The 25,150-nt window shown below is 42.7% G+C and overlaps 1 protein-coding gene across 5 annotated transcripts in view; it reads left to right on the top strand.

Moving 5' to 3' along the window:
- Window positions 1-25,150, top strand: part of dclk2a (doublecortin-like kinase 2a) — a 454,170-nt gene that overhangs the window by 423,671 nt on the left and 5,349 nt on the right. For 3 of the 5 annotated variants that reach the window (XM_048528836.2, XM_048528842.2, XM_048528867.2), the window contains 2 exons: window positions 7,645-7,725; window positions 9,788-9,901. In XM_048528836.2, coding sequence (XP_048384793.1) covers window positions 7,645-7,725; window positions 9,788-9,901 — 195 coding nt within the window. Of the gene's footprint in view, window positions 1-7,644; window positions 7,726-9,787; window positions 9,902-16,822; window positions 16,883-25,150 lie in introns of all 5 variants that reach the window. The other 2 variants (XM_048528857.2, XM_048528849.2) reach the window with 1 other exon arrangement.

Below are 25,150 nucleotides of genomic sequence, written 5' to 3' on the forward strand. Positions count from 1 at the left end.
TGGAAACCAGTAAATATGTTGTATTTGGACTTCCAGAAGGCATTGGACAAGGTACCTCACAAAAAGTTGTCATAACATAAGAGCCTATGATGTTGAAGGGAAAATTTAGACTTGAATAGAGAATTGGCTAATTGGCAAGAATCAACAAGTGTAGATAAGGGTCTCTTTCTCAAACTGTAATCTGTGGGGTTCCATAGGGATCAGTGCGGAACCACAACTGTTTACAATATATATTCAGGAAGTGAATGTACTATAGCAAAATTTGCAGATGACACTAAATAGATGGAAAGGAAAGTTGTGACAGGATTACAGATAGTTTGTAGAATGATGTTGATAGGTGGAGTAAGTAGGCAGAAAGTTGGCTAATGGACTAATGTAGGAATATCTGAAGTTGATCATTTCGGAAGGGAGAACAAAAGTACAGAATATTATTTAAATGGAGAAAAATGTAGAAAGCTGCAAAACAAAGGTATTTAGCGTTACTTGTGCATAAAACACACAGAACACTAGCTCAAAGGTGCAGTAGATAATCAGGAATACCAATGGAAAGTTGACCCTTATTTCAAGGGGTTCAGGTTATAAGAATAGGGAAGTCTTAATGCAATTGTACAGTGATGTGGAGGTGCCAGTGTTGGACTAGGATGAACAAATTCATAAGTCTCACAATACCAGGTTATCGTTCAACAGGTTTAAAAGTTGGAATCACAAGTTTTCAGATCACTGCTCCTTAGTCAGGTGAAGTGGAGGGAAGTGCACAGGCACAGAAGATATAGGCTAAGAGAAAATAGTAAGATAATTCTAAGTAATTAAGCGTGTCAACAGATAAGTATAGATAGTGTGAGTAGAGAGTCAGTGATAATGGGAACTGCAGATGCTGGAGAATCCAAGATAACAAAGTGTGGAGCTGGATGAACACGGCAGGCCAAGCAGCATCTCAGGAGCACAAAAGCTGATGTTTCGGACCTAGACCCTTCATCTAGACCCTCTGATGAAGGGTCTAGGCCCAAAACGTCAGCTTTTGTGCTCCTGAGATGCTGCTTGGCCTGCTGTGTTCATCCAGCTCCATACTTGGTTATCTTGAGTAGAGAGTCGACAGGCTGAATAACAAATCTTTGCAGATGATCAAGTGTCAAGCAATGTGAGTAAAGTTTCAATAGCTGCATAACAAGTGAATAGATGCCATACGAACTGATTATGTCTGAAATAATTACAAAAAAATCAAAAATAAGATGGTGCTGGAGACAAACCATATGGCTGGAAAAACATGATAGGTATCAGAGTAGTGTGACAAGGGTCTAACCAATCACATGTAATCCAAAACTGAACAAACTAATTAAGGTAAGAGAGATAATTTATCAATATGATGGTGTCAACACAGAACATTAAGGAATATTCTAAAACACAACAGGTTTTGTTTGGTTCAGAAATAATGGGAACTACAGATGCTGGAGAATCCAAGATAACTAAGTGTGAAGCTGGATGAACACAGCAGGCCAAGCAGCATCTCAGGAGCACAAAAGCTGACGTTTCGCGCCTGATGAAGGGTCTAGGGTCCAGCTTCACACTTTGTTAGGTTTTATTTGGTTTATGATTTTACTTTTGAACTTCAAGCCAGTGGAAAATCAGTGGTTTTTAATCAACTCGAAAGCAATGTAAAATGTATCTTAATTTGTTTTTAAAAAGCTGGCAGAGTTTTCAAATATTGTTTCAAAAATAGAACACAATGTACATTATTTACTAAAGCGAAGAAATAAAATGTTTTCTAATATTACTCTATAGAGTTGAAGCTTTCTGCTACCGAGTGAAAAAGCCCTTTAACAATGATGAAGGAATAAAAGCTCCTGTAAGTGAATAATATTTCCTTCAGGCACCCATTTGACTCCCAGCGAAGATTTCACACGTACAACAAAGAGCAAAGCAAGAAGATCACAACAAAACAAATAAAAACTGAAAGAACTGCAGATGCTGTAAATCAAAAAACAAAAACAGATGTTGCTGGAAAAGCTCAGCAGGTCTGACAGAACCTGTGAAGAGAAATCAAACTTAATGTTTCAGGTCCAGTGACCCTTCCTCAGAACTGATGCTGGCTAGGAAAATACAAAGTTTATATGCGGAAGAAAGGGTGGGGGGAGGGGGTTAAGGAGTAAACGATAGGTGAGGATCGAGCTTAAGAGATAGAATAATAAAACAACTTGAGTCTTCTGGTACTTCAGTTTTCATTTTAAGTTTATCAGGATAACAAAAATTGTTTTGATTTCTTTAAAGTTTAATAAAAAATGAAACTATATGTAACCCCACCATTGTGTTTTGTGCTTGTAAAATCTTCCTTTCTGTTTTGTTTTGACACCATCACCTTGATAATTTGCTATTACCCCTCTACCTAAGTTAGTTTCTACAGTTTTGGATTACTTGCTATTTTGGTTAAACCTTTGCCATGTGACTCTGATACTTATTGTGTTATTCCAGCTGTTTGGTTTGTCTCTAGCACCATCCTATTTTTGATATTTTGTAATTATCTTTCTGTCTTAATTAATCAGTTCATAGGTCATCCCTTCACTTGTTATTCAGCTGTTGATACTTCACTCACATCATTTGACATTTTTGATCATCTGCAAAGACTGGATGTTCAGCCTATTGACACTCTACTCACACTATTTGTACTTAGCTGTTGACAGTCTTAATTACCTGGACTTATCTTGCTATTATCGCTCTGCCTATATATTCTGTGCCTGTGGCCTTCTCCTCCACTCCACCTAATTAAGGAGCTGTGCTCAAAAAGCTTGTGATTTCAAGTAAACCTGCTGGATTATAACCTGGTGTTGTGTGACTTCTGCTATTGTACAAGGTGCTGGTGAAACTGCATCTGGAATATTGTGAGCAGTTTTGGTCCCTTAAGAAAGATAAGGCAGTTCAGAGAAAGTTTTCTAGGATTATCCTCGGTATGGAGGAATGTCTTGGGAATGAAGGCTAAACAGGTTGGGACTTTATGCGTTAGCATTCCGAAAAATGAGAGATGATTTCTTCGTAGTATACAGGACTCTTAAGGGACTTGAGGAAGTAAATACTAGGAGGATGTTATCTACCATTGGAAAGCCTAGGACCAAAGTACGTAGTATCAGAATAAAGGAATTAAGGCTGAGATGAGGAACGTTTTCCTGAGGGTTGTGAATCACAGAGCTGTGGGGCAGAGTCCTTCTTGATCAGTAGGGAATTGAGGGTTATGGGGAAAGTACAGGAAAATAGACACAAGGAATGTGCAATCAGTCATGATCCAACTGAATGGCAGAGCAGGCTGGTGGTGTCAAATGACCACCTCCTGTTCCTGTTTCTTGTAGTCTTATGGTCACCCGGAGGATGGTGGGTGTTTGAAATTTACTGCCCGTTTTAATGATCGAGGCAGAAACCCTGAACTCATTTAAAAGGAACCTGGACCTACAGCTGAATTGCGGTAACCTGCAATAACCAAGCGCTGGGAAGTAAGACTAGAATGGGCAGCTGGTGTTTATTTTCTTCTTTCTCACTTGTGCTGTTTCTGTAGAATTAGCAGTGCTGTTTGTGGGTGCTGGCAGCAGCATTCCCTCTTAGCTTCTGACCAGCTTTGCAAGCCTCTATAGCCTGTGTGGCAGTGACATCTGGATCCAGAAAGTCAATGTCACTATCGGCATGCTGAAACAAGTCGCCTGGCATAGTATGTTGGAATGGTGGTGTATTCGTGCAATGATGCAACTTAAAGTTGACAGTGGTTGGCCAAGTTTTTGGGAGATGGGGCTGGGAGTGTTGACAAGTGAGGTGTTGAGACTCTGTGTCAATAGGAAGTTTGGCAATATTAATAGGGGAGTTTGGCATTGTTAATGGGGAGGATCAGTTCTGGTAGTGGATTGAATGGTTTTGTTAATTGATTAGTGGTGTGAATGGGAGATTTTGAACTGTGGATGGTTGGCGACAGTCGCAGATTGGAGGTTGACAATTGTGGCATGCTGTAAGGAGGCTGATGAGTGTCGTTTCTGTTTGGAGAACAGCAAAAACTTGAAAAATGATTTGGAGGCTAATGTGTATTTACTATCTCTGTGAGTTGCAATTTCAGTTTTGCTGCACATCCCATAGTTGCAGCCAGAACTGCTTTTGAAGTTTTAGGATATTATGAAATAGTTGGTCAATATTTGTTTGTAAGGTTTATATGTGTGTTCTTCTCACTGAGGTAGTATGGGCTGAGGTTAGAAACAGGAAAAGAGAGGTCACCCTGTTGGGAGTTTTCTATAGGCCTTCGAATAGTTCCAGAAATGTAGAGGAAAGGATAGCAAAGATGATTCTCGATAGGAGTGAGAGAGACAGGGTAGTTGTCATGGGGGACTTCAACTTTCCAAATATTGACTGGGAACACCATAGTTCGAGTACTATAGATGGGTCAGTTTTTGTCCAGTGTGTGCAGGAGGGCTTCCTGACACAGTATGTAGATAGGCCAATAAGGGGCGAAGCCACATTAGATTTGGCACTGGGTAATGAGCCTGGCCAGGTGTTAGATTTGGAAGTAGGTGAGCACTTTGGTGATAGCGATCACAATTCTGTTATGTTTACTTTAGTGATGGAAAGGGATAGGTTTATACCACTGGGCAAGAGTTATAGCTGGGGGAAAGGCAATTACGATGAGATTAGGCAAGATTTAGGGAGCACAGGATGGGGAAGGAAACTGCAGGGGATGGGCACATTAGAAATGTGGAGCTTATTCAAGGAAAAGCTCCTGTGTGTCCTAGATAAGTATGTACCTGTCAGGCAGGGAGGAAGCTGTACAGCACGGGAGCCATGGTTTACGAAGGAGGTGGAATCTCTGGTCAAGAGGAAGAAGAAGGCTTATGTTAGGATGAGATGTGAAGGGTCAGTTAGGGCGCTTGAGGGCTACGAGGTAGCTAGGAAAGACCTAAAGAGAGAGCTCAGAAGAGCCAGGAGGAGACATGAGAAGTTGGCGGATAGGATCAGGGGAAACCCTAAGGCTTTCTATAGGTATTTAAGGAATAAAAGAATGACAAAAGTAAGATTAGGCCCAATCAAGGATAGTAGTGGTAAGTTGTGTGTGGAGTCAGAGGAGATAGGGGAAACACTAAATGAATATTTTTCAACAGTATTCACTCTAGAAAACGATAATGTTGTCGAGGAGAATACTGAGATACAGGCTCCTAGACTAGGCGGGATTGAGGTTCACAAGGAAGAGGTATTAGAAATCCTACAGAGGGTGAAGATAAGTCCCCTGGGCCGGATGGGATTTATCCGAGGATCCTCTGGGAAGCCAGGGAGGAGATTGCCCAGCGTTTGGCATTGATCTTTAACTCGTCATTGTCTACAGGAATAGTGCCAGATGACTGGAGGATAGCAAATGTGGTTCCCCTGTTGAAGAAGGGGAGTAGAGACAACCCTGGTAATTATAGACCAGTGAGCCTTACTTCAGTTGTTGGTAAAGTGTTGGAAAAGGTTCTAAGGGATAGGATTTATAATCATCTAGCAAAGAATAAATTGATTAGGGATAGTCAGCATGGTTTTGTGAAGGGAAGGTCGTGCCTCACAAACCTTATTGAGTTCTTTGAGAAGGTGACCAAACAGGTAGATGAGAGTAAACCGGTTGATGTGGTGTATATGGATTTCAGCAAGGCATTCAATAAGGTTCCCCACAATAGGCTATTGTACAAAATGCGAAGGAATGGAATTGTGGGAGATATAGCAGTTTGGATCAGAAATTGGCTTGCAGACAGAAGACAGTGGGAGGTAGTTGATGGGAAATGTTCATCCTGGAGATCAGTTACTAGTGGTGTACCACAAGGGTTGGTGTTGGATCCACTGCTGTTTATCATTTTTATAAATGACCTGGATGAGGGCGTAGAAGGATGGGTTAGTAAATTTGCAGATGACACTAAGGTCGGTGGAGTTGTGGATAGTGACGAAGGATGCTGTAGGTTGCAGAGAGACGTAGATAAGCTGCAGAGCTGGGCTGAGAGGTGGCAAATGGAGTTTAATGCAGACAAGTGTGAAGTGATGCACTTTGGTAGGAGTAACCGGAAGGCAAAGTACTGGGCTAATGGTAAGATTCTTGGTAGTGTAGATGAGCAGAGAGATCTCGGTGTCCATGTACACAGATCCTTGAAAGTTGCCACCCAGGTTGACAGGGCTGTTAAGAAGGCATACAGTGTTTTAGCTTTTATTAATAGAGGGATCGAGTTCCAGAACCATGAGGTTATGCTGCAGTTGTGCAAAACTCTGGTGCGGCCGCACTTGGAGTATTGTGTACAGTTCTGGTCACCGCATTATAAGAAGGATGTGGAAGCTTTGGAAAGGGTGCAGAGGAGATTTACTAGGATGTTGCCTGGTATGGAGGGAAGGTCTTACGAGGAAAGGCTGAGGGACTTGAGGCTGTTTTCACTGGAGAGAAGAAGGTTGAGAGGTGACTTAATTGAAACATATAAAATAATCAGAGGGTCAGATAGGGTGGATAGGGACAGCCTTTTTCCTAGGATGGTGACAGCGAGCACGAGGGGGCATAGCTTTAAATTGAGGGGTGATAGATATCGGACAGATGTCAGAGCTAGTTTCTTTACTCAGAGAGTAGTAAGGGAATGGAATGCTTTGCCTGCAACGGTAGTAGATTCGCCAACTTTAAGTACATTTAAGTTGTCATTGGATAAGCATATGGACGTACATGGAATAGTGTAGGTTAGATGGGCTTGAGATTGGTATGACAGGTCGGCACAACATCGAGGGCCGAAGGTCCTGTCCTGTGCTGTAATGTTCCATGTTCTATGTACAAAATGCAAGATAGCCGCATCTCATTCGGAATGTGAATAAGAAAGAGAAGCAATAACATCTGATTATTTTTTCATCAGTCACTACAATGGCAAAATGATTCAGTAACTGCAAGTGGTTTTTGTTTTTGGGCATAAATGTGGTGTAATCCATTTCCCAAATCTGATTTTTCTGTGTCACTAACACATCCATCCCCACTGCTGAGATTTCTCAGTTTGTCATGTGCCAGTTAGCTTGCAAACAGCTGATAGGTGTGCTTTGGCATGTTTCTTAGCCTGTTGCAGGCCTCAACTCTGGGGACCCAGGTTGCGAGTAGCTGCCAACCAATCACAGGTCAAAAGACCGCCAGCCGAGGCCCACTCTTCACATTCCACCAGTGACAAGGGAAGTGTTTCTTATTTTCTTGTCACAGGGTTGGGGGCCACAAGTCGGAGACAAGGACAGGCAGGTGGCTTTCAGAGACCACCCTTTCCACTCACCCATTTCTCCGATTATCCCCTGGGATAGTTGCAGGGCAAACCCAAAAAACAGCAAGCTAATTGTTCTGGTTTCCCAGTCAGGTAACTAGCCACTTCTCTCTCCTGGCGAGAAGAGATGTTATGGGGGAAGTGAGGAGTTGAGACCCATAAATGACTATTAATTGACCGCTTATGGCCGTTAATTGGTCCCAGTGAACCTTCTTGCTCAGAACTTGATGGGATGGTGAGAAGTAAGTGAATACCTCATCAAGGAAAACTGTCTATTTTTTTCCCTTCTTGTCACTGTCCTCACCTCTTTCAGGGAAGGGATAATTCTGCCTTTTGAATCTGTTTTCCTGACACCTATTATCTCTGGCTTCAGTGTGTAATTTCTTTGCAGGAACTGATTAGCCGAATGTTGCAGGTGAACATTGAAGCTCGGTACACAGCTGAGAAAGTTCTGACTCATCCATGGGTGGCTGTGAGTATCATAATTATACAGAGAGAAAGAAAGATAAGTGTATGAATAGGCTACATTGAATTAGAAATGGGGCCCATGGGAATGGTTACCGCAAGTGCGCCATTGAGTTGTTGAGCTCAAAATCAAATTATAGCTCATTTATTTTAAAGAAGATGTTGAAATTTCTGACTTGTGGAAGGAGGAAGTATTAGAAACTTGGCTTGATTAAGAAGATGGTAATAGATACAATATTCAGGACATATAGAGGTTAGAAAAGTCAATTCCACAGAAAATGAAACAGAATTTAGCAACACCTTGCCACCATCTGAAATTCCTTGTTGGTATTAGGGAAAGCTGTTTCGTGACAGGGCCCTAAGTGTTGGAAGTAATAGGGATTAGAAAGCTACAAAATGATCTGCTTTAACTAAATGTCTGTAATGTGACAAACTGTGGCTGATACGAGTATTCTACATATAAGAAGTAGGATAGTATTCTGTACAAAAAGATCAGAGTATGTGAGGACAGAAGAGCAAGTTTAATATGTGATTCTATAAACGTCACACATAAACTGGGAAAGCACAGCTGGTATAGGGTCACACTTGTTAGTTATAAACAGGACTACTTCTTTAGCCACCATTCAAAAATTCACCAGCGACAATGCTGACTTTGATCTATGTTCACAAGTCGGTTAGCATAGGAACGGGAATTGGGATACACAGCACTCCGTTCCTGTTTTTATTTATTCCCTTCTCTAGGATACACAGTAATCACAGATTGATTTAATTAAATTACCCAAGTCAATTGTTCCAATTCCCTCTCCTATCTCTATCATGAAGTTGAAATGGGCCAACCATTAATTATGTTCTACTTAATTCATGAGCTGTAAAGGAATTTTACTGTCAAATACAAAAATCAACAGAAATTAACAAAAATCATACAAGGTCGATGCCTCTTTTATACTTCTATGCTTCAGATGCTATTTTACTTTCTCAAAAGTAAACTGCTAAATTGTGCCCGAATTTTTTATTTGAAAACTGTCCCAGATTCAAATAGCAGTAATGTTGGGCTGACAAGTTTGGCGCTGTTCAATTTATCCTTTCGAAAAGATATTTCAATAAACATGTTTTTTATTGATTTTAAAAAGAGTTTATCTCCCTCAAACTTCACACAAACTTTCCCTATGTGTGCTTTAAGAAGCAATTTATAACAATTATACTTCCTTTGTTTTAATGCCTAGACTGGGTACTTCTACATAAGACTGAACTGTGTGTACTCCTTTTGGGTGTAACATGCATATTATCAAAACTTTGTCTCAGGAGATGAAAATAATCTGAATGGTTAAGCCAGGTCTCTGCAAGGCAAAATCTTTAGCAAAAATTTGGTACCAATAGACATGGCCTTGAATTGTGAACTCTGATGGGTCGCTTGGATTTTTTTTTGACCTCAAAAACTGACATCACCATTATTATTTTAAAAAAGCACAAATTGTAACTCTGTGCAAAAGATCAATGGGTTAATTTGTCCAAAATATCTAAATTTTGAAACTTAAAATGCCCTAATTGTCAATACATGTTAATAAAGCAAATGTAAGTTAGGCTATGATTTTAAAAAGTGGCTGTCAGAAGCAAGGGTTACTTTACTGCTTATATGCAGGGGATGGGATTGGATTGGATCATCAGCAATGGCTAGGTAGGAAACAAGTTGGGGAGTAGGGAAGAAGTAGTGGTTAGAAGAGATGTGTTATTGTTTGGGGAAAGTAGGTGTACAGACTGGGCTGCACCAGGGCTCTCTTGGAACTGTAACTGTACTGTCCAAAGTCAAAATTACTCTTTGCTTTTATCTTCTAGTGTCCATTGTGATATTGTGGGATTAAGATAATAATTATACAGATCTGTGAATTGTACAGTGCTCGTTCAGCATACTGCAAAGTTGTTTTATCCACACTGAGGACAATGCTGCTATTTAGAAGCAGAATATGAGTGCAACGGATTGATCAAACAAAAAGGATACTGCTGCGCTGTCCACCAGTTGTATTAACAGAAGCTCTGGGAGATTTTATCTGTTCCGTGCTTCCTTCCTGCAGGATGATACAGCACAAGAGCGAGACATGCAGGTAGCAGTGACTGGAAAATTGAGAAAGCACTTTAACCCAGTAGCAAAGCAGAGCAACAGTACTGCTGGCGTCAGTGTTATAATGGTGAGTCAGACAATGCAAATATAAATCTCATCAATTGAAGAAAATCTTCAACTTAAAATTTCATGTGGTTCAACCATGTTACTAATATTTTCTTTGTATCCATCCTCCTAAACAGTGCCTTGATCAAAGGCTGTAGGAAGATACTCACTCATGCTGCACCTCAGACTGTTGAGATACAAGTTGATGCCTGTCATTTCCCACATTAAGTCCATAAGGGGAGCTAATAAAGTGTCTTTGGTGCAAAACCTGACTCTAGATTAACAATGGTTGAGATTTGACATTGAGGATAAAGTCTAAAAACTACACTCGGAAAGAGAAAATGTTCTGCCAGAGGAAGAAATGAAGTCAAATTATGCTTAGTGGTGGAATGAAAATTCTGTTCATTTGTCTGTTAATTGCCTTGACTTCCCTTCTATTTTGATTTTCTCTATTTCATTTGATTCCATCTTTATCTAATCTTCCTCATTCTTTTTCCCAATGTTCCCTCTCTGGCTCTTTCACGTCTTCTTTCTTCCTTCTGCATGCATAGTTTCCAATCTAACCTCTTCATAGCTCCCTCTTCTATGGACTCGTAGAAGGATTTACAAATGGGTTTAGGTGAGGTAAGCCAGGAACAGGCTTATATGGGGCATAACCATCAGGGCAGAACAGTTGATTAGAAGAGATCAAATGGCTTGTTTCCGCAATGTAAATTCTAAGTAATTCACACCTTTTCCTCTTCATCCTTCTCATTCTCCTTTCTTCCATTCCATTTGTCCCTCTTTCCCTTGTTGTCCTCCTTTGCTCCCTCAGCTGCTTGCCTTGAAGTAAGTGGATTGCAAAGTTCGACGAGGTGTAAAAAAAGTGACATTTCAATCCCATCATTGTTGTGCTACTTGGACAGTTGGTTTTAAAATTATTTCTGAAAGATTTCAGAAACAGAGACAGAAATGTTCAGAACTTTAATGGACATTGATGAGTGAAGGTGGGCTACATGTGCTGGCTAAACTGTATATCAGATAAAATTGTTTAATGTATCAGGTTGGAGTTAAAAGGAGAATACCCTTTAAAAATGCCCATTTTCATTTTCTGTGTTTTAGTGGCAGCACAACAAACAACTGCATTTTAGAACCAATAGTATCTAAATCTGTTTGATTCCAGGCTCAGCCTGTCTATAGACTGATTATTTTACCCCAGGGATGGCACGGTGGTACATAGTGTTCTCTAAATGAGTTTTTAAGAAGTATACATTTTTGTTTTGTCAGCGATAAGATTCAACCACTGGCAATGTGGGCTTCAATGGAAGTCTGTTCTGCACAACACTTGGATAGGCTCCCTGTTGATTTCCCACTATAAGGCCACTGCTGGAAACTACTCAGTTATTACAAGCAGTGAGGTGTTCACGTGGGGACAGCTTCTGTCAGAAAATATATCCCACCAGCTGCAGTTGCCTTCTAGCAATTTGGTGGCAGGCTAGAACTGGCAATGTTTACAACTAGACAACACTATGGTGTGGCGTCTCTCATTCTCCTTTTTGGGAAGGAGATGGAATCATCTCCCATGCCAAATTGCATTGTTAATAAAAATTGCATTATCCCCTTTGTCATTATGTTGCAATTATTTGTGCATTAGGAAATGAAATGAGGCAAAAAAAATTCCTTCTGTCAGCCATATTTACCTGGGGCCAGTGGAGAATAACAAATAGCCCTACACAAATGAACTTTTTCAGGTAAACATATCAACCTGGGTCCTTCCTCCTGATATTATCCAGTGACTCTGCCAAAATGTGTATATGTGGCAGTCAACCTCATCTGCACCTGAAATTTATATTACGTGTCCTCAAATCCCACAAAAATTGAAGTGCACACATATAATTCTGATCTTTTGAATTGCTCTGATTTTAATCCCTTCACCATTGTTGGCCATGCCTCAGCTATCAAGGCCATGACTGTGAAACTTTGTCACGGTACTAACTCTCTCTCTATCTCGCTTCCCTCCTTTTAAGATCTGCCTTCAAACCTATCTTTTGTGGAAAAACTTTTGATCTGCAGACCTAATATTTTTCTGTGCCCCAGTGTCATATTTTGTTTTATGCTGTTCCTGAGAAGCATCTTTACAAGATACTGTACAAACATAAGATGTTTCAGTTGTTGTACGTTGGGCCCTATCTTCATATGGACAGAATCCCAATGTCTGACATTCAGAAGAAACAAAAAGCATAAATTGCTGAAAAATACAGGGTGGGCTACCAAGCTCTGCCAAGGCAGGTGCGGGGAAGGCTACCTTCATAAAGAACATTCACAGTAAACTAACATTGAAAGCAAAAATACTGGAAAAAAGGAAACTCTTCACCAGAAGGAAAAAAGTGGGCAGCACAGTGGCTCAGTGGTTAGCACTGCAGCCTCACAGCGCCAGGGACCCAGGTTCGATTCCAGCCTCGGGCAACTGTCTGTGCGGAGTTTGCACATTCTCCCTGCGTCTGCGTGGATTTCCTCCAGGCGCTCTGGTTTCCTCCCACAGTCCAAAGATGTGCAGGCTAGGTGGATTGGCCATGCTAAATTGCCTGTAGTGTTCAGGGGTGAATGGGCTATGGGGGATGGGTCTGGGTGGGATGCTCCAAGAGGCAGTGTGGACTTATTGGGCCGAAGGGCCTGTTTCCACACTGTAGGGAATTTAATCTAATCAAACATCCTGTCATGAAAGTAGAATTAATGTCTGCAAAATTAAGCCATGTTTCCTTTTTGGAATTGCCAATCGACATACTGAATCTCTTCAGTAGTTAATATTTATATGTTTCAAAAATCTCTTTTTAAAATCTTTTTGTCAATGGGTTTTGTACTGATTAAAATTAAGAATATTTGAGAATAGGCTGCTTTGTGAATTCAGGTTCAGATTCTGTGGTTGGGCGAATCCCCACCTGTTTAGATCAAAGCTCTTTTCGTTCTGCTGCAAATTGAACATAGGATGTTGCCTCTGCTGGACAGGTTCAGTTATGAAGAGAGACTGGAGAGTCTGGGATTGTTTTCCTTGGAGGGGAGGAGATTGAGGGAGGAATATAATTGAGATGTATAAAATTATAAGTGGTATACATAGGGTAGACAAGAAGAGACTTTCCCTTTGGTGGAGGAATCAATGATCAGGGGCTATAGATTTACGTCGAAAGGGTGTGAAGAAAATGTAAGGATGGTGGAGGCAGAAACCCTCATAACATTTAAGAAATGTTTAGATATGCACTTGTGATACCAAGGCATGTGAGGTTATGAACCAAGTGGTGGAAAATGAGATTAGAAAAGTTAGATTCTTATTTATGACTGGCACACTTGATGGGCCAAAGGGGCTTTTTCTGTGCTGTAGCTGTCTGTGACTTGTTTCTCCTCGTGAAAAAGGATACAACTGAAAACTTCAAATGAGCAATGGCTCACGTGTCGAGTCCAACCACCACTAAGTGCATCGGGGCCTTTATTTGCCAGTTGCCTGAAATGAGCATAGACCTCAGTTCAAGATTGGAGCAAGTATCCTGTGCCCATTTTGGAAAAATTTCCTAACCCTAGTTAAAACTTGCATTTCACAAGCTCTGATTGGTTTTGCTTCTTGCAAATCATGTAGGTTGTTCCAAACTGATAGGTAATGTGGAGCCAGAGGGGCACGAGTGCTTTCCTGCTTCTACATCAGTACGCAGGCCACTGCTGTCCAATGTTCCCTTTAACACTGTTTTCTTCTATGCAGACCTCCAAGGTACATGTAGTGCAGCGACTTCCAAAACCAGAAATCAGTGCTGGGAATGGCGTTGGAATGCCAGTCGACATTTGGAGCAGCAGCCTAGAAGGAATGTTGCTACTGATATCATGCTGTTTCTCTACACCACACACCGTGCCCCCCGCCAACCTACATCATGACTTTGGAGCAGTAATAGGCCATTTGGTCCCTTGAGCCTGTTGGGCTATTTCACAAAATTATGGATGATTGTTGTGACTCAACTTACCTCCTTTCTTCCTCCCCACTCCCCCAATGACCTTTCATTCCTCTGTTGAAGAAAACATTTTTAAAAATTGGACGGCCCTGCCTCTACTACAGTCAGGGCAAAAGAATTCTACAGAAAAATGATCCTCCAAGATAAAAACAATTTTCTTCATCTGTCTTTAATGGAGGATCTCTTAATTTAAATTGTGCCCCCAAGTTATAGTCACCACAAAGGGAACCATCATCTTCTCATTCACTCCATTCATTTGCCTCAAAATTTATCTTTCTCAGAAAGATCACTCTTCACTCTCCTAAACTACAGTAGATAAGTGTTCAAGTGTCCAGTCCTTCCATGCAATATAAACCTGGGCCCAATTGTATTGACAATTTAGAGATCGCCCCAGCACTCTTTAAATTATGGACAATTTAGGACAATCCACTGATCTTTCAGTTAGGCCTCTGGCACCAGACTTATAACCAGAGAGGATTGGAAGACAACAGTCAGAGACTCCATCACTTTCTTCCTTATTTCTGGTATATATTTCATCTGGCTTTATCTGCTTTCCACAATATTAATTTAATATTTCCTCATTTGGTCTTTAGCCCTTTTCTTTCTTTTCCTCTTGTTCTTTATGTACTGATGAAACATATTTGGGTTTCCTTAATTTCACTTGCCAGTAATTTTTCAAGCCCTCTCTTTGTTTATTAATTTCCTGTTTAACTTCACCCTGTACTTGCATTATTCAATGAGGCCGTCTGTAGGATTAAGTTTCCCATATCGGGCACTAGGTTCGGGAATCCTCTCCTTTTTTTAATTGTTGTTCTGAACCTTCACTCTCTGTTCCTTGACTGTTTCCCACTATATTTAACAGTAATTTATCTTTAGGTAGTTATTTCTAGGTCATTTTTTGCCCAGTCACATCCTGACCTTTGTAGAAGTGTACTTTCCTTTATGCTGGATTTGAATGGCCTGGTAATAAGTGTGTGTGGATCCATAATATAAAACATACATAGTTTGAACACAGTCAGTACCATCGCTCAACAGGTATAGCTGATGTTGGGAAGTTAGAATTTGATGGTGCTGCAATGAACAATTTTCTTTTCAGGTTGGATTTGAGGCATCACAGTTGGTGGAGGGTGAAGGAAGATTTTCATTTGCCTAACGAACCTGGAACCACTTGATATTGAGAGTGTAGGCTGGAATTACACAAGCTTGAGGACCCCAGGATCAGGGCCAGGTGGGGTCCTGATTCCATGCAGGCCTGCAGCAAAAATGGCTGCTTTCACATGACAGGGGGGTTCAGTGCTCCTGGTCCAATCAGATTGCCAGCAGTTCTGGAGCTTCAGCAAACCCACTGACAGAGACAGGGTTGGATCTGCGATCGTGTCTCTATATGGGTGGCCTCAGAGGCCTCTGTGAAATTTACAAATGATGAGTACCGAAGTTAGTGGACCCTTTAGAGTGCAGTGGAAACTCTTCTAGTGGGATAATTCACACTGGATGTGCAACTTTTCATACTCAAAACCTCCTCCTTGGGGATGGAGGTTCTGGTTTTAATGCCCAACTTCCTGTCCCCACTCACCCCTCAGCCCACCATGAGGAATCATAGAATCTCTACAGTGTGGAAGCAAGCCATTTTATCCATTGAGTCCGCACTGACCCGTTGAAAAGCACTCCACCTAGACCCAACACACCACCGCCACCTATTTATTGCTGCAATCCTGCATTTCCCATGGCCAATTCACCTAACTTGCACATCTTTGGGCTATGGGAGAAAACCAGTGGACCCAGAGGGAACCTGCGCAGACACAGGGAGAACGTGCAAACTCCACATAGCTGTCTGAGGGTAGAATCAAACACAAGCCCCTGGTGCTATGAGATAATCGTGCTAGCTACTGTGCTGCCTTAAGTGTGGGAGCTTCCAATGAACTATGAGGGGCTCTCTCAAAGCAGCAAGTCCACTCCGGATTAAATCCTTCGCTACCATAATTAGCCATCCATCTTTGCAGAATAATCACTGGCTCTGATTTCAGACCATCCCTGAACATGTTCACAACACACGGACAGCATCAGGAAGCTGTCTTGAAGTTTATTTCCACCCCACCCCTCCACGCAACCCCCAAAATAAGTCCGCACATGCAGCAGGGTAAAATAGAGCTGTGGATGTCCACAGTGTGAACATGCTCCATTCAACAACAAATAATATTTGTGTAGTTTCTCCCTCGCATACTGAAAGCACTCATAGACCACTTACAGAACAGGAGGTTAAGAGGTGGCCCCAGGTTCAGAAAAAGTCAGAGATGGATGCAAACAAAGGATTTATGTCAGGATTTTGAATGCAAAGGGAGTTAGGAAGAGGAGAGCCAAGCCCAGATGTGAATGAAGCTCTGAAAAACACTGTGTCAGAGGAACGGCGGATAATTACAGTCTCATCCAGACCACAGCATTCGGCTTTCATTTGAATAACTAAGCAATTTGTTCAAAAAAAAATGGGGGCAGGGCAAAAACTGTTCCTTCCAATATTTCCATCAAATACTGTTTTCAAACATGTTAAGGTAGGACTTCAACAGGATTTCTCTCAGTCACCTTTGTCACCATCTCCATATGTCAGAACATCAGAAACTCACTGAGCTACCATACGGATGAGTCTGTGTTGGATGGTCTTCACAATGTCTGTGTGGACTTGTTAGGCTGAATGGCCTGTTTCCACCCTCTTGGGATTCTGTGATCTATGATTCTATGAGAGGGACATCAGGAAAGACACTGCAGATTCTGGGAACAGTGAATAATATTTCCCGAGTTAGTGGGAGCATCTGCTCAATAAGTGAGAGACCAAAAATCAATACTTCTGATTCTGATTTATTGGTAGAACGGCACATCATATATTTTAAATAGTAGTGTTGAAATTGCTATTTTACAAGATTGCCATGTATCACTGTTTTTAAAAAGACAGGCGTCAGCCCTTTTTTTTGATTATCTAGATGCAGCAAGAAGTGCAGTGCAATGATTAATATCCTTTATGGACACTAGAAGATTATAAGGTAGGTCTGAGATGGGAATTAATGGCACTAGAAGGGTTAAATGCTATTTCCTTCTGTCAAGCGCTATATCAGCATGGAATCAAAATGTTGAAGATATAGACAAATGATAGAAAAAAATGTATTGTTTATTCACTTTTTTTTGAAACCCACTACAGTACCATTGTACTGATTCATTTTAGGCCAGATCTCATCCCAGCATTAAAAAAAGCAGCATGTATAGTTTGATAGCTCCAGTTATAGAACATTGGATTGAACCAAATGACTCCAAGTTCAGATCTGGCATTTGAACCCGTTATCAGTCAAGTTGCATGAGAATTCTGCAGACAGTTGATTGGTGATTGAAAAATGTACCTCTCTTCAGAGTGTTGTATGGAAACACTGAAGACAGAAATGAAAGAGCCCTCAATATGATGAGAAACAAACAAACAGCCAACACCAAGATAATAAAATGTGAGGCTGGATGAACACAGCAGGCCAAGCAGCATCTCAGGAGCACATGCTGCTTGGCCTGCTGTGTTCATCCAGCCTCACATTTTATTATCTTGGAATCTCCAGCATCTGCAGTTCCCATTATCTCTGAAACAGCCAACACCACTGGATTCTAAATTGAAAATGTAGTTGATTCATTGTAACTTTTGAGTTCCTCGTGTTTTCTCTTGACCAATTTGCAGTTCCCGCTGGCCACTGCTTCTGAGCAGTTTATTCCATATATTCACCTTCCTTTGTGGTCAACTAATTGCATCTAACTCAACTGAGTTTGAGCATACAGTATTGCAGTTTGTAATCATGTCAAAAATATTATTTAATTTTAGCCTATCTATACCCATTAGATGTTTAAACACTTCAGTAAGACTACTTGGTACAAGCATTCCCAGTTACCAGGGCCTATTTTTGCATAGCTGAAGTGTATATTTAAGATTTTACTTATTTGGTGTGGATCTAGAATGATATTTGGGCCAGACTAGGTAAGGATTGTAGTTTTCCTTTCCTAAAAGATATGAGTGAACCAGGTAGGTTTTTACAATTGACAGTGGCTTCACGCTCACTATTATACCAACTAATTTTGATTCCTGAATTTTAGTTGAATTTTAATTGCTATGGTGGCATTTGAACCCATGACCCGGAGCTTGAGCCTGGGCGTTACCACTGCACCAATACTTTCCCTCAGTTTAAGCTATTTGCTATATGTTGCCTGTTGCCCTATTGTTATTTACCCCGCTGTAATGAGGAGAAGTAGACAGTTTTACACTAGATCCAAACCAGTCCTTTATACAAATTCACTGTTGAGTAGAATTGTTACTTCAAAGCTCTTAACTAGACATCCTTAGATCTCTTTATTATCATCACATATTGTGCTTGTGTTAGCATTCAAACTACAGCCATCAGTGATCAGACTTCCAATCTCTTCGGATGATTTGGATTTAATCACATATCCCAATAGTTTAGGATGTAATGTCCCACCATATCACCCAATACCCCTCACCCTACCTTTCTGGTTTCAATCAGTTTTCCACCTGCACTGAGGTTCCTACCCTCTGTTTTGATACCTGTAGTCTTGTGAAGGATAACGGAATTATTGTAGGGGGATGAGACAGAAAATGAGCAAGTCAAGTTACTTATTTGGGACATGGACGTGCCGGTGTTGGACTGGGTAGACAAGGTCAGAAGTCACGTGACATCAGATTATACTCTAACAGGTGTTTTTGAAATCACAAGCTTTAAGAGCACTGCTCCTTCATCAGGTGAAGTGAAGGGTGCAACATGAACCCAAGATTACAGTTGAGGCCTTCTCTGTGGGTGTGGAACTTGGCTATCAGTTTGTTCTTGGTGATTCTGCATTGTTGGGTGTCTCGAAGGCCACCTTGGAGGAAGCTTTACCTGAAGATTGGAGGCTTTCTTTTCTATTCATTTGTGGGATGTGGCCTTTGCTTGCTGGCCAGCATTTCTTGCCCATCACTAGTTGCCCTTGAGAAGGTGGTGGTGAGCTACCTTCTTGAACCGCTGCAGTTCACCTGCTGTGGGTTCACCCACAATGCTGTTAGGGAGGGAATTCCAGGATTTTGACCCAGTGACAGTGAAGGAACAGTGATATATTTCCAGCTCAGGATGGTGAGTGGCTTGGAGGGGAACTTAGAGGTGGTGGTGGTGCTCCAATACTTCTGATGCTTTTGTCCTTGATGGAAGTGGTCGTGGGTTTGGAAGGTGATGTCTGAGGATCTTTAGTGAATTTCTACAGTGCATGTTGTAGATAGTACACACTGCTGCGACTGAGTGTCGGTGGTGGAGGAAGTGGATGTTTGTGGATGTAGTGCCAGTCAAGCAGGCTGCTTTGTCCTGGATTGTATCAAGCTTCTTGAGTGTTGTTGAGGCTGCACTCATCCAGGCAACTGGAGAGTACTCCATCACGCTCCTGACTTGTGCCTTGTAGATGGTGGACAGGCATTTAAGAGCCAGGAGGTAAGTTACTCGCTACAGTATTCCTAGCTTCCGGCCTGCTCTTGTAGTCACTGTGTTTATGTGGTGAGTCCAATTGAGTTTCTGGTAGATGATAACACCCAGGATGTTGATAGTGGGGGATTCAGTGATGGTAACACCATTGACTGTCAAGGAACGGTAGGTAGATTGCCTCTTATTGGTGATCATCATAACCTGGCATTTGTGTGGCACAATTGTCACTTGCCACTTGTTGGCCCAAGCCTGGATACTGTCCAGATCTTTGAACATGGATTGCTTCAGTAGCTGAGGAATCACGAATGGTGCTGAATATTGTGCAATCATAGGTGAACATCCCCACTTCTGACCTTATGATAGAGTAAAGGTCATTGATGAAGCGACTGAAGATGGTTGGGCCTAGGATGCTACCCTGAGAAGCTCCTGCAGAGATGTCCTGGAGCTGAGATGATTGACCTGCAACAACCACGACCATCTTTCTATGTGTCAGGTATGACTCCAACCACCAGAGAGTTTGCCCCGGTACCCATTAATTCCAATTTTGCTGGGGCTCCTCAGTGCCACACTCAGTCGATTGCAGCCTTGATATCAAGGGCTGTCACTCTCACCACACCTCTAGAATTCAGCTGTTTTGTTCATGTTTGAACCAAGGCTGTTATGTGGTCAGGAGCTGAGTGGACCTGGCAGAACCCAAACTGGGCATCACTGAGCAGGTGCTGCTTGGTAGCACTGTTGATGACACCTTACATCACTTTACTGATGATCAAGAGTAGACTGATGGGGCAGTAATTGACCAGGTTAGATTTGTCCTGCTTTTTGTGTACAGGACATACTATGGCAATTTTCCACATTTTCGGATAAATACCAGTGTTGTAACTGCACTGGAACAGCTTAGCCAGGGGAGCGGCAGGTTCCGGAGTACAGTTCTTCTGAATTATAGATGGAATGTTGTTAGGGCCTGTAGCCTTTGCAGTATCCAGTGTCTCCAACTGTTTCTTGGTATAACATGGAGTGAATCGAATTGGCTGAAGACTAGTTTCTGTAATGCTGGGGAACCACCGGAGGAGGCCAAGTTGGATCATCCACTTGGCACTCTGGCAGAAGATTGCTATGAATGCTGATGCGCTGGGCTCTTCCATAATTGAGGATGGGGATATTTGTGGAGCCTCCTCCTCCAGTGAGTTGTTTAATTGTCCACCAACAATCACGATATGGTTGGTTGTGGAATCACTTAGTTCTGTCTATCACTTGCTGCTTTCACTGTTTGGTGTACAAGTGGTCCTGTTTGGTGACCTCACCAGGTTGAACTTCATCTTCAGGTATGCCTGTGCTGCTCCTGGCATGTCCTCCTGCACTCTCCATTGAACCAGGGTTGATCCCCTGGCTTGAAGGTAATGGTTGAGTGAGGGATATGCTGGGCCATGAGGTTACAGATTGTGTTGAAGTACAGTGCTGCTGCTATCAATGGCCCACAGTCCGTCTGGATTGCCCAGTCTTGGTTTGCTAGATCTGTGCGAAGTCTGTCCCATTTAGCACAGTGATAGTGCCACATAACACGATGGAAGTTATTCTCAGTGTAAAGGTGGGACTTCATCTCCACAAGGACTGTGCAGTGTTCACTTACCGATACTGTCATGGACAGATGCAACTGCAGCTGGCAGATTAGTAAGGATGAGGTCAGGTATGTTATTCCTTCTTGTCAGTTCCCTCACCAAGTGCTGTAGACCCAATCTAGCAGCTATGTCCTGTAGGACCCAACCAGCTCAATCAGTAGTACTGCTACCAAGCCACTCTTGGGGGTGGACATCGAAATCCCCCACCCAGAGTACATTATGTGCCCTTGCTGTCATCTGTGCTTCCTCTAAGTGTTGTTAAACGTGGAGGAGCACAGATTCACCAGCTGAGGGAGGATGCTAAGTGGTAATCAGCAAGACGTTTCCTTGCCCATGTTTAACCTGAAGCCGTAAGACTCCATGGGTTTCGGAGTCAATGTTGAGGACTCCTAGAGCAATACCCTCCTGACTGTATACCATCATCACTACCTCTGCTGGGTCTATCCTGCCAGTGAGACAGGACATATCCAGGGATGGTGACGGTGGTAGCAAGGTGTAGAGCTGGATGAACACAGCAGGCCAGGCAGCATCAGAAGAGCAGGAAAGCTGACGTTTCAAGTCTGTAGCCTTCTCCCAAAAGAAAATCTGTTCTTCCTGGACCTCTCCGGCAACCAGCTGGAAACCGATATCTATTTCAAGCCCACCGACTCCCATGCCTACCTAGGATACACCTCCTCCCACCCACCTTCCTGCAAGAACGCCACCTCCTTTTCCCAATTCCTTCGCCTCAGCTGCATCTGCTCCCAAGATGAGGCATTCCACTCCTCAGCATCCCAGATGTCCTCATTTTTCAAGGACCGCAACTTCCCCTCCACAGTGTTCGACCGCACCTATCACGTTTCCTGCAACTCATCCCTCACAACCCCTCTCCACAATAACAACAAAGACAGAATCCCCCTCATCCTCACATACCACCCCACCACCCTCTGGATTCAACGCATCATCCTCTGCCACTTCCGCAACTTGCAATCTGACCCCACTACCAAGGACATTTTTCCCTCCCCACCCTTATCTGCCTTACAGAGGGATTGGTCTCCCCATGACTCCCTTGTCCGCTCCACACTCCCCACTAGCCTCACCACCCTCGGCACTTTTCCCTGCAACCACAGGAAGTGCTACACCTACCCCTACACCTCAACCCCATCCCAGGCCTCAAGAAAACCTTCCACATTAAACAAATGTTCTCCCGCACATCTGCTATTGTGCTATGTTGCATCCACTGTTCCCAATGTGGCCTTTTGTACATCTGGGAAACCCACCAGAGGCTTGGAGACCATTTTGCAGAACACCTATGCTTGGTTTGTGACAAACAACTGCACCTCCCAGTCACAAACCACTTCAACTCCCCCTCCCACTCCTTGGATGACATGTCCATCCTGGGCCTCCTCCAGCGCCACAATGATGCCACCTGAAGGCTGGAGGAACAGCACCTCATATTTTGTTTGGGAACCCTGCAGTCCAATGGTCTCACTGTGGACTTCACAAGCTTCAAAATCTCCCCATCCCCGACCTCATCCCAAAACCAGCCCAGCTCTTCCCCCCCCACTTGACCTGTCCGTCTTTTCTCCCACCTATCCCCTCCTCCCACCTCAATGACCAACTCCCACCTCCACTCCCAACCTACCAGCCTCATCCCTGTCTCCTTGACCTGTCCGTCTTCCTTTGACTGACCAAACCCCATCCGAACTCCCCACCTACACTCACCTTTACTGCCTCCTTGACCTGTCTGTCTCCCCTCCACCTATCTGCTCCTTTGTCCACCTTCCATATGCCTCTCTACCTTTCTATTTATTTCAGTCACCCCTTCCCCTCCCCCATTTCTGAAGGAGGGTCTAGGCCCGAAACGGCAGCTTTCCTGCTCCTCTGATGCTCCTTGGCCTGCTGTGTTCATCCAGCTCTACACCTTGTTATCTCACATTCTCCAGCATTGGCAGTTCCTACTATCTCATGTTGATGGTGGTGTCTGGGACATTGTCTGTAAGGTATAATTCCGTGAGTATGACTATGTCACGCTGTTGCTTAAGTGAGACAGCTCTCCCAATTTTGGGACTAACCCCCCGATATTAGTGAGGGAGGCTTTGCAGGGCTCAAGAGGGCTGTTTCTGCCTTTTCTGGTGCCTGGGTCAATGTGCGGTGATATTGTTCTTGACTGCTGAAGTGTTCCCTGACTGGGAGACTATCTGGCCTACAGGACATGATTGACCACAACATTACTCAACCCTGCCACTGCAACCTCTGCAAGACATGTCAGATCATCAGCATGAATACCACCATCACACATGGGAACACCATCCACCACGTATTTGGCAGATACTCATATGATTTGACCAATGTTGACTACCTCATATGCTGCAGGCAAGGATGCCCTGAGGCCGTGTATATTTGTGAGACCATGTCGACGCTACGACAACAGAAGAATGGACACCACACAACAATCATCAAATAGGAATGTTCCTTCCCAGTCAGGAACATTTCAGTGGTCAAGGACATTCAGCCTTCGATCTTCAGGTAAAGCATCCTCCAAGGCAGCCTTCAAGATACATAACTGTGCAGAATCACCAAGCAGAAACTGATAGCCAAGTTCCATACCCATGAAGATGACCTGAAACATGATCTCGGGTTCATGTTGTGCTCTTCACTTCACCAGACGAAGGAGCAGTGCTCAGAAAGCTTGTGATTTAAAATAAATAAACTGCTGTCTTGTGACTTCTGACCTTATTTATTTTTGACCTTGTGTTTGTGTTCTGTAAGCTACAGGTACTCTGCAGCCAGTTACCCTTGAGTGCCTTCCCCAAACATTCACACAAGTCTTTATGGATGTAAGTAAGCTATTCAATCACGAAGGGCATCACAATGAACTCTAACACTGCCATCAATCAACACTCTTGAGCACTTCCAGCAGGGTAACTGGATAGTAGTCAGGAGCAGCAACCCTGGATGCATTTCCTCCCCCTGCAGTAAAGCCAGTTACAGAAGTGTGGTATCTATGAGTAACTAACAACTTAGAATTGATATCAAAGTTTGCGACCTCTGGTCTGTACACTAGAGTTTGCGTCACAAGCTTTGTAACGATGGGGAGCTGCTATTATGATTTCTCTAGGATAAATTCTTGATGTTGAATGATGTTGAGTGTGTGTTTATATAAGATATGTGTGTTCTGCATGAAATCAGTCAAACTCTTTATGGGCTGTTTTTCGTGTTTCCTTTTTCTGCCTCTGAAATTGAAACTCAACTATTATTAATGCAGATCTCCCAGGTTATTTGAGAAGAGGGTAATTATCAATTACTTATTTTTGAAAAAGTTTTGCATGTTTACAATTTCACCTCCAGCTCCCTTCTGTTGAAGTGGATGCACTCCCTGGCTTGGTCTTTCGTCCATTATCTCACTCAAGATCAGGCCTGGCACTGACAGAAACTGTGAAGCCCATTGCTACGTCCACATCACAATCTTGATATTCCACTGCCACCCAAGCCCTAGATTTGCCCTTCCTAGTATACACATACAGACATTAGGAGGGTAGTGCAGGGGCCAGATTCCTGGTTTATTTCACTCAGTTGTCTCTTGCATTTTCAAATCTCTAAGACCATAAAATGAGAACAGGACAATGGCCTGGACTAAAGATGGTTATGTCCGTGAAAGCTGTAAGAGTGAGAGTCCAGTAGAATCTGCCTCTCCCTGTAGTTTCTCATCTGCTCAAGACCATGGCCAACTGAAACTTAAGTGGCCGTTCACTTGCTAATAGATATTGTGCTGGGATCCAGCCATGAATGGACAAATAACACAGAACCACATGGGAATATGTTTGAAAAGAAATCCTGTCCTGTTTACTGTTTTCCTTTTTGATGCTGAGGCTGAAATCTGGATCATTGGCTTCAGCTAGGAAGGCCAATCCAGTGTTGCACCAAGGTTCGAAGGTAGACCTCCCATGATATCTGTAGTTTGGCAGAGGAGGGGGATGGTCAGTACAACAGTGAACAATAAGCGGGCTGGTGTGTTACCCTCATTTTAGTAGGAAGCTTGGAAAGTCAGGATTTCTACCAAAGTTTCGGCAGGAGAACCCATGGAAATTCGAAATATTTCAGTTTTCCCATTTTTGGATAACGTTATGATGAACAAGAAATAGCATTTTGAACAGTGCAGCCAGTTGACCAGTGATCTGGACATTAAACTGCCAGTGCACTTGAAGAAGGATTTCTCCATTCA

Source organism: Stegostoma tigrinum, chromosome 1, assembly GCF_030684315.1.
Source record: "Stegostoma tigrinum isolate sSteTig4 chromosome 1, sSteTig4.hap1, whole genome shotgun sequence".
NCBI classification, from domain to species: domain Eukaryota; kingdom Metazoa; phylum Chordata; class Chondrichthyes; order Orectolobiformes; family Stegostomatidae; genus Stegostoma; species Stegostoma tigrinum.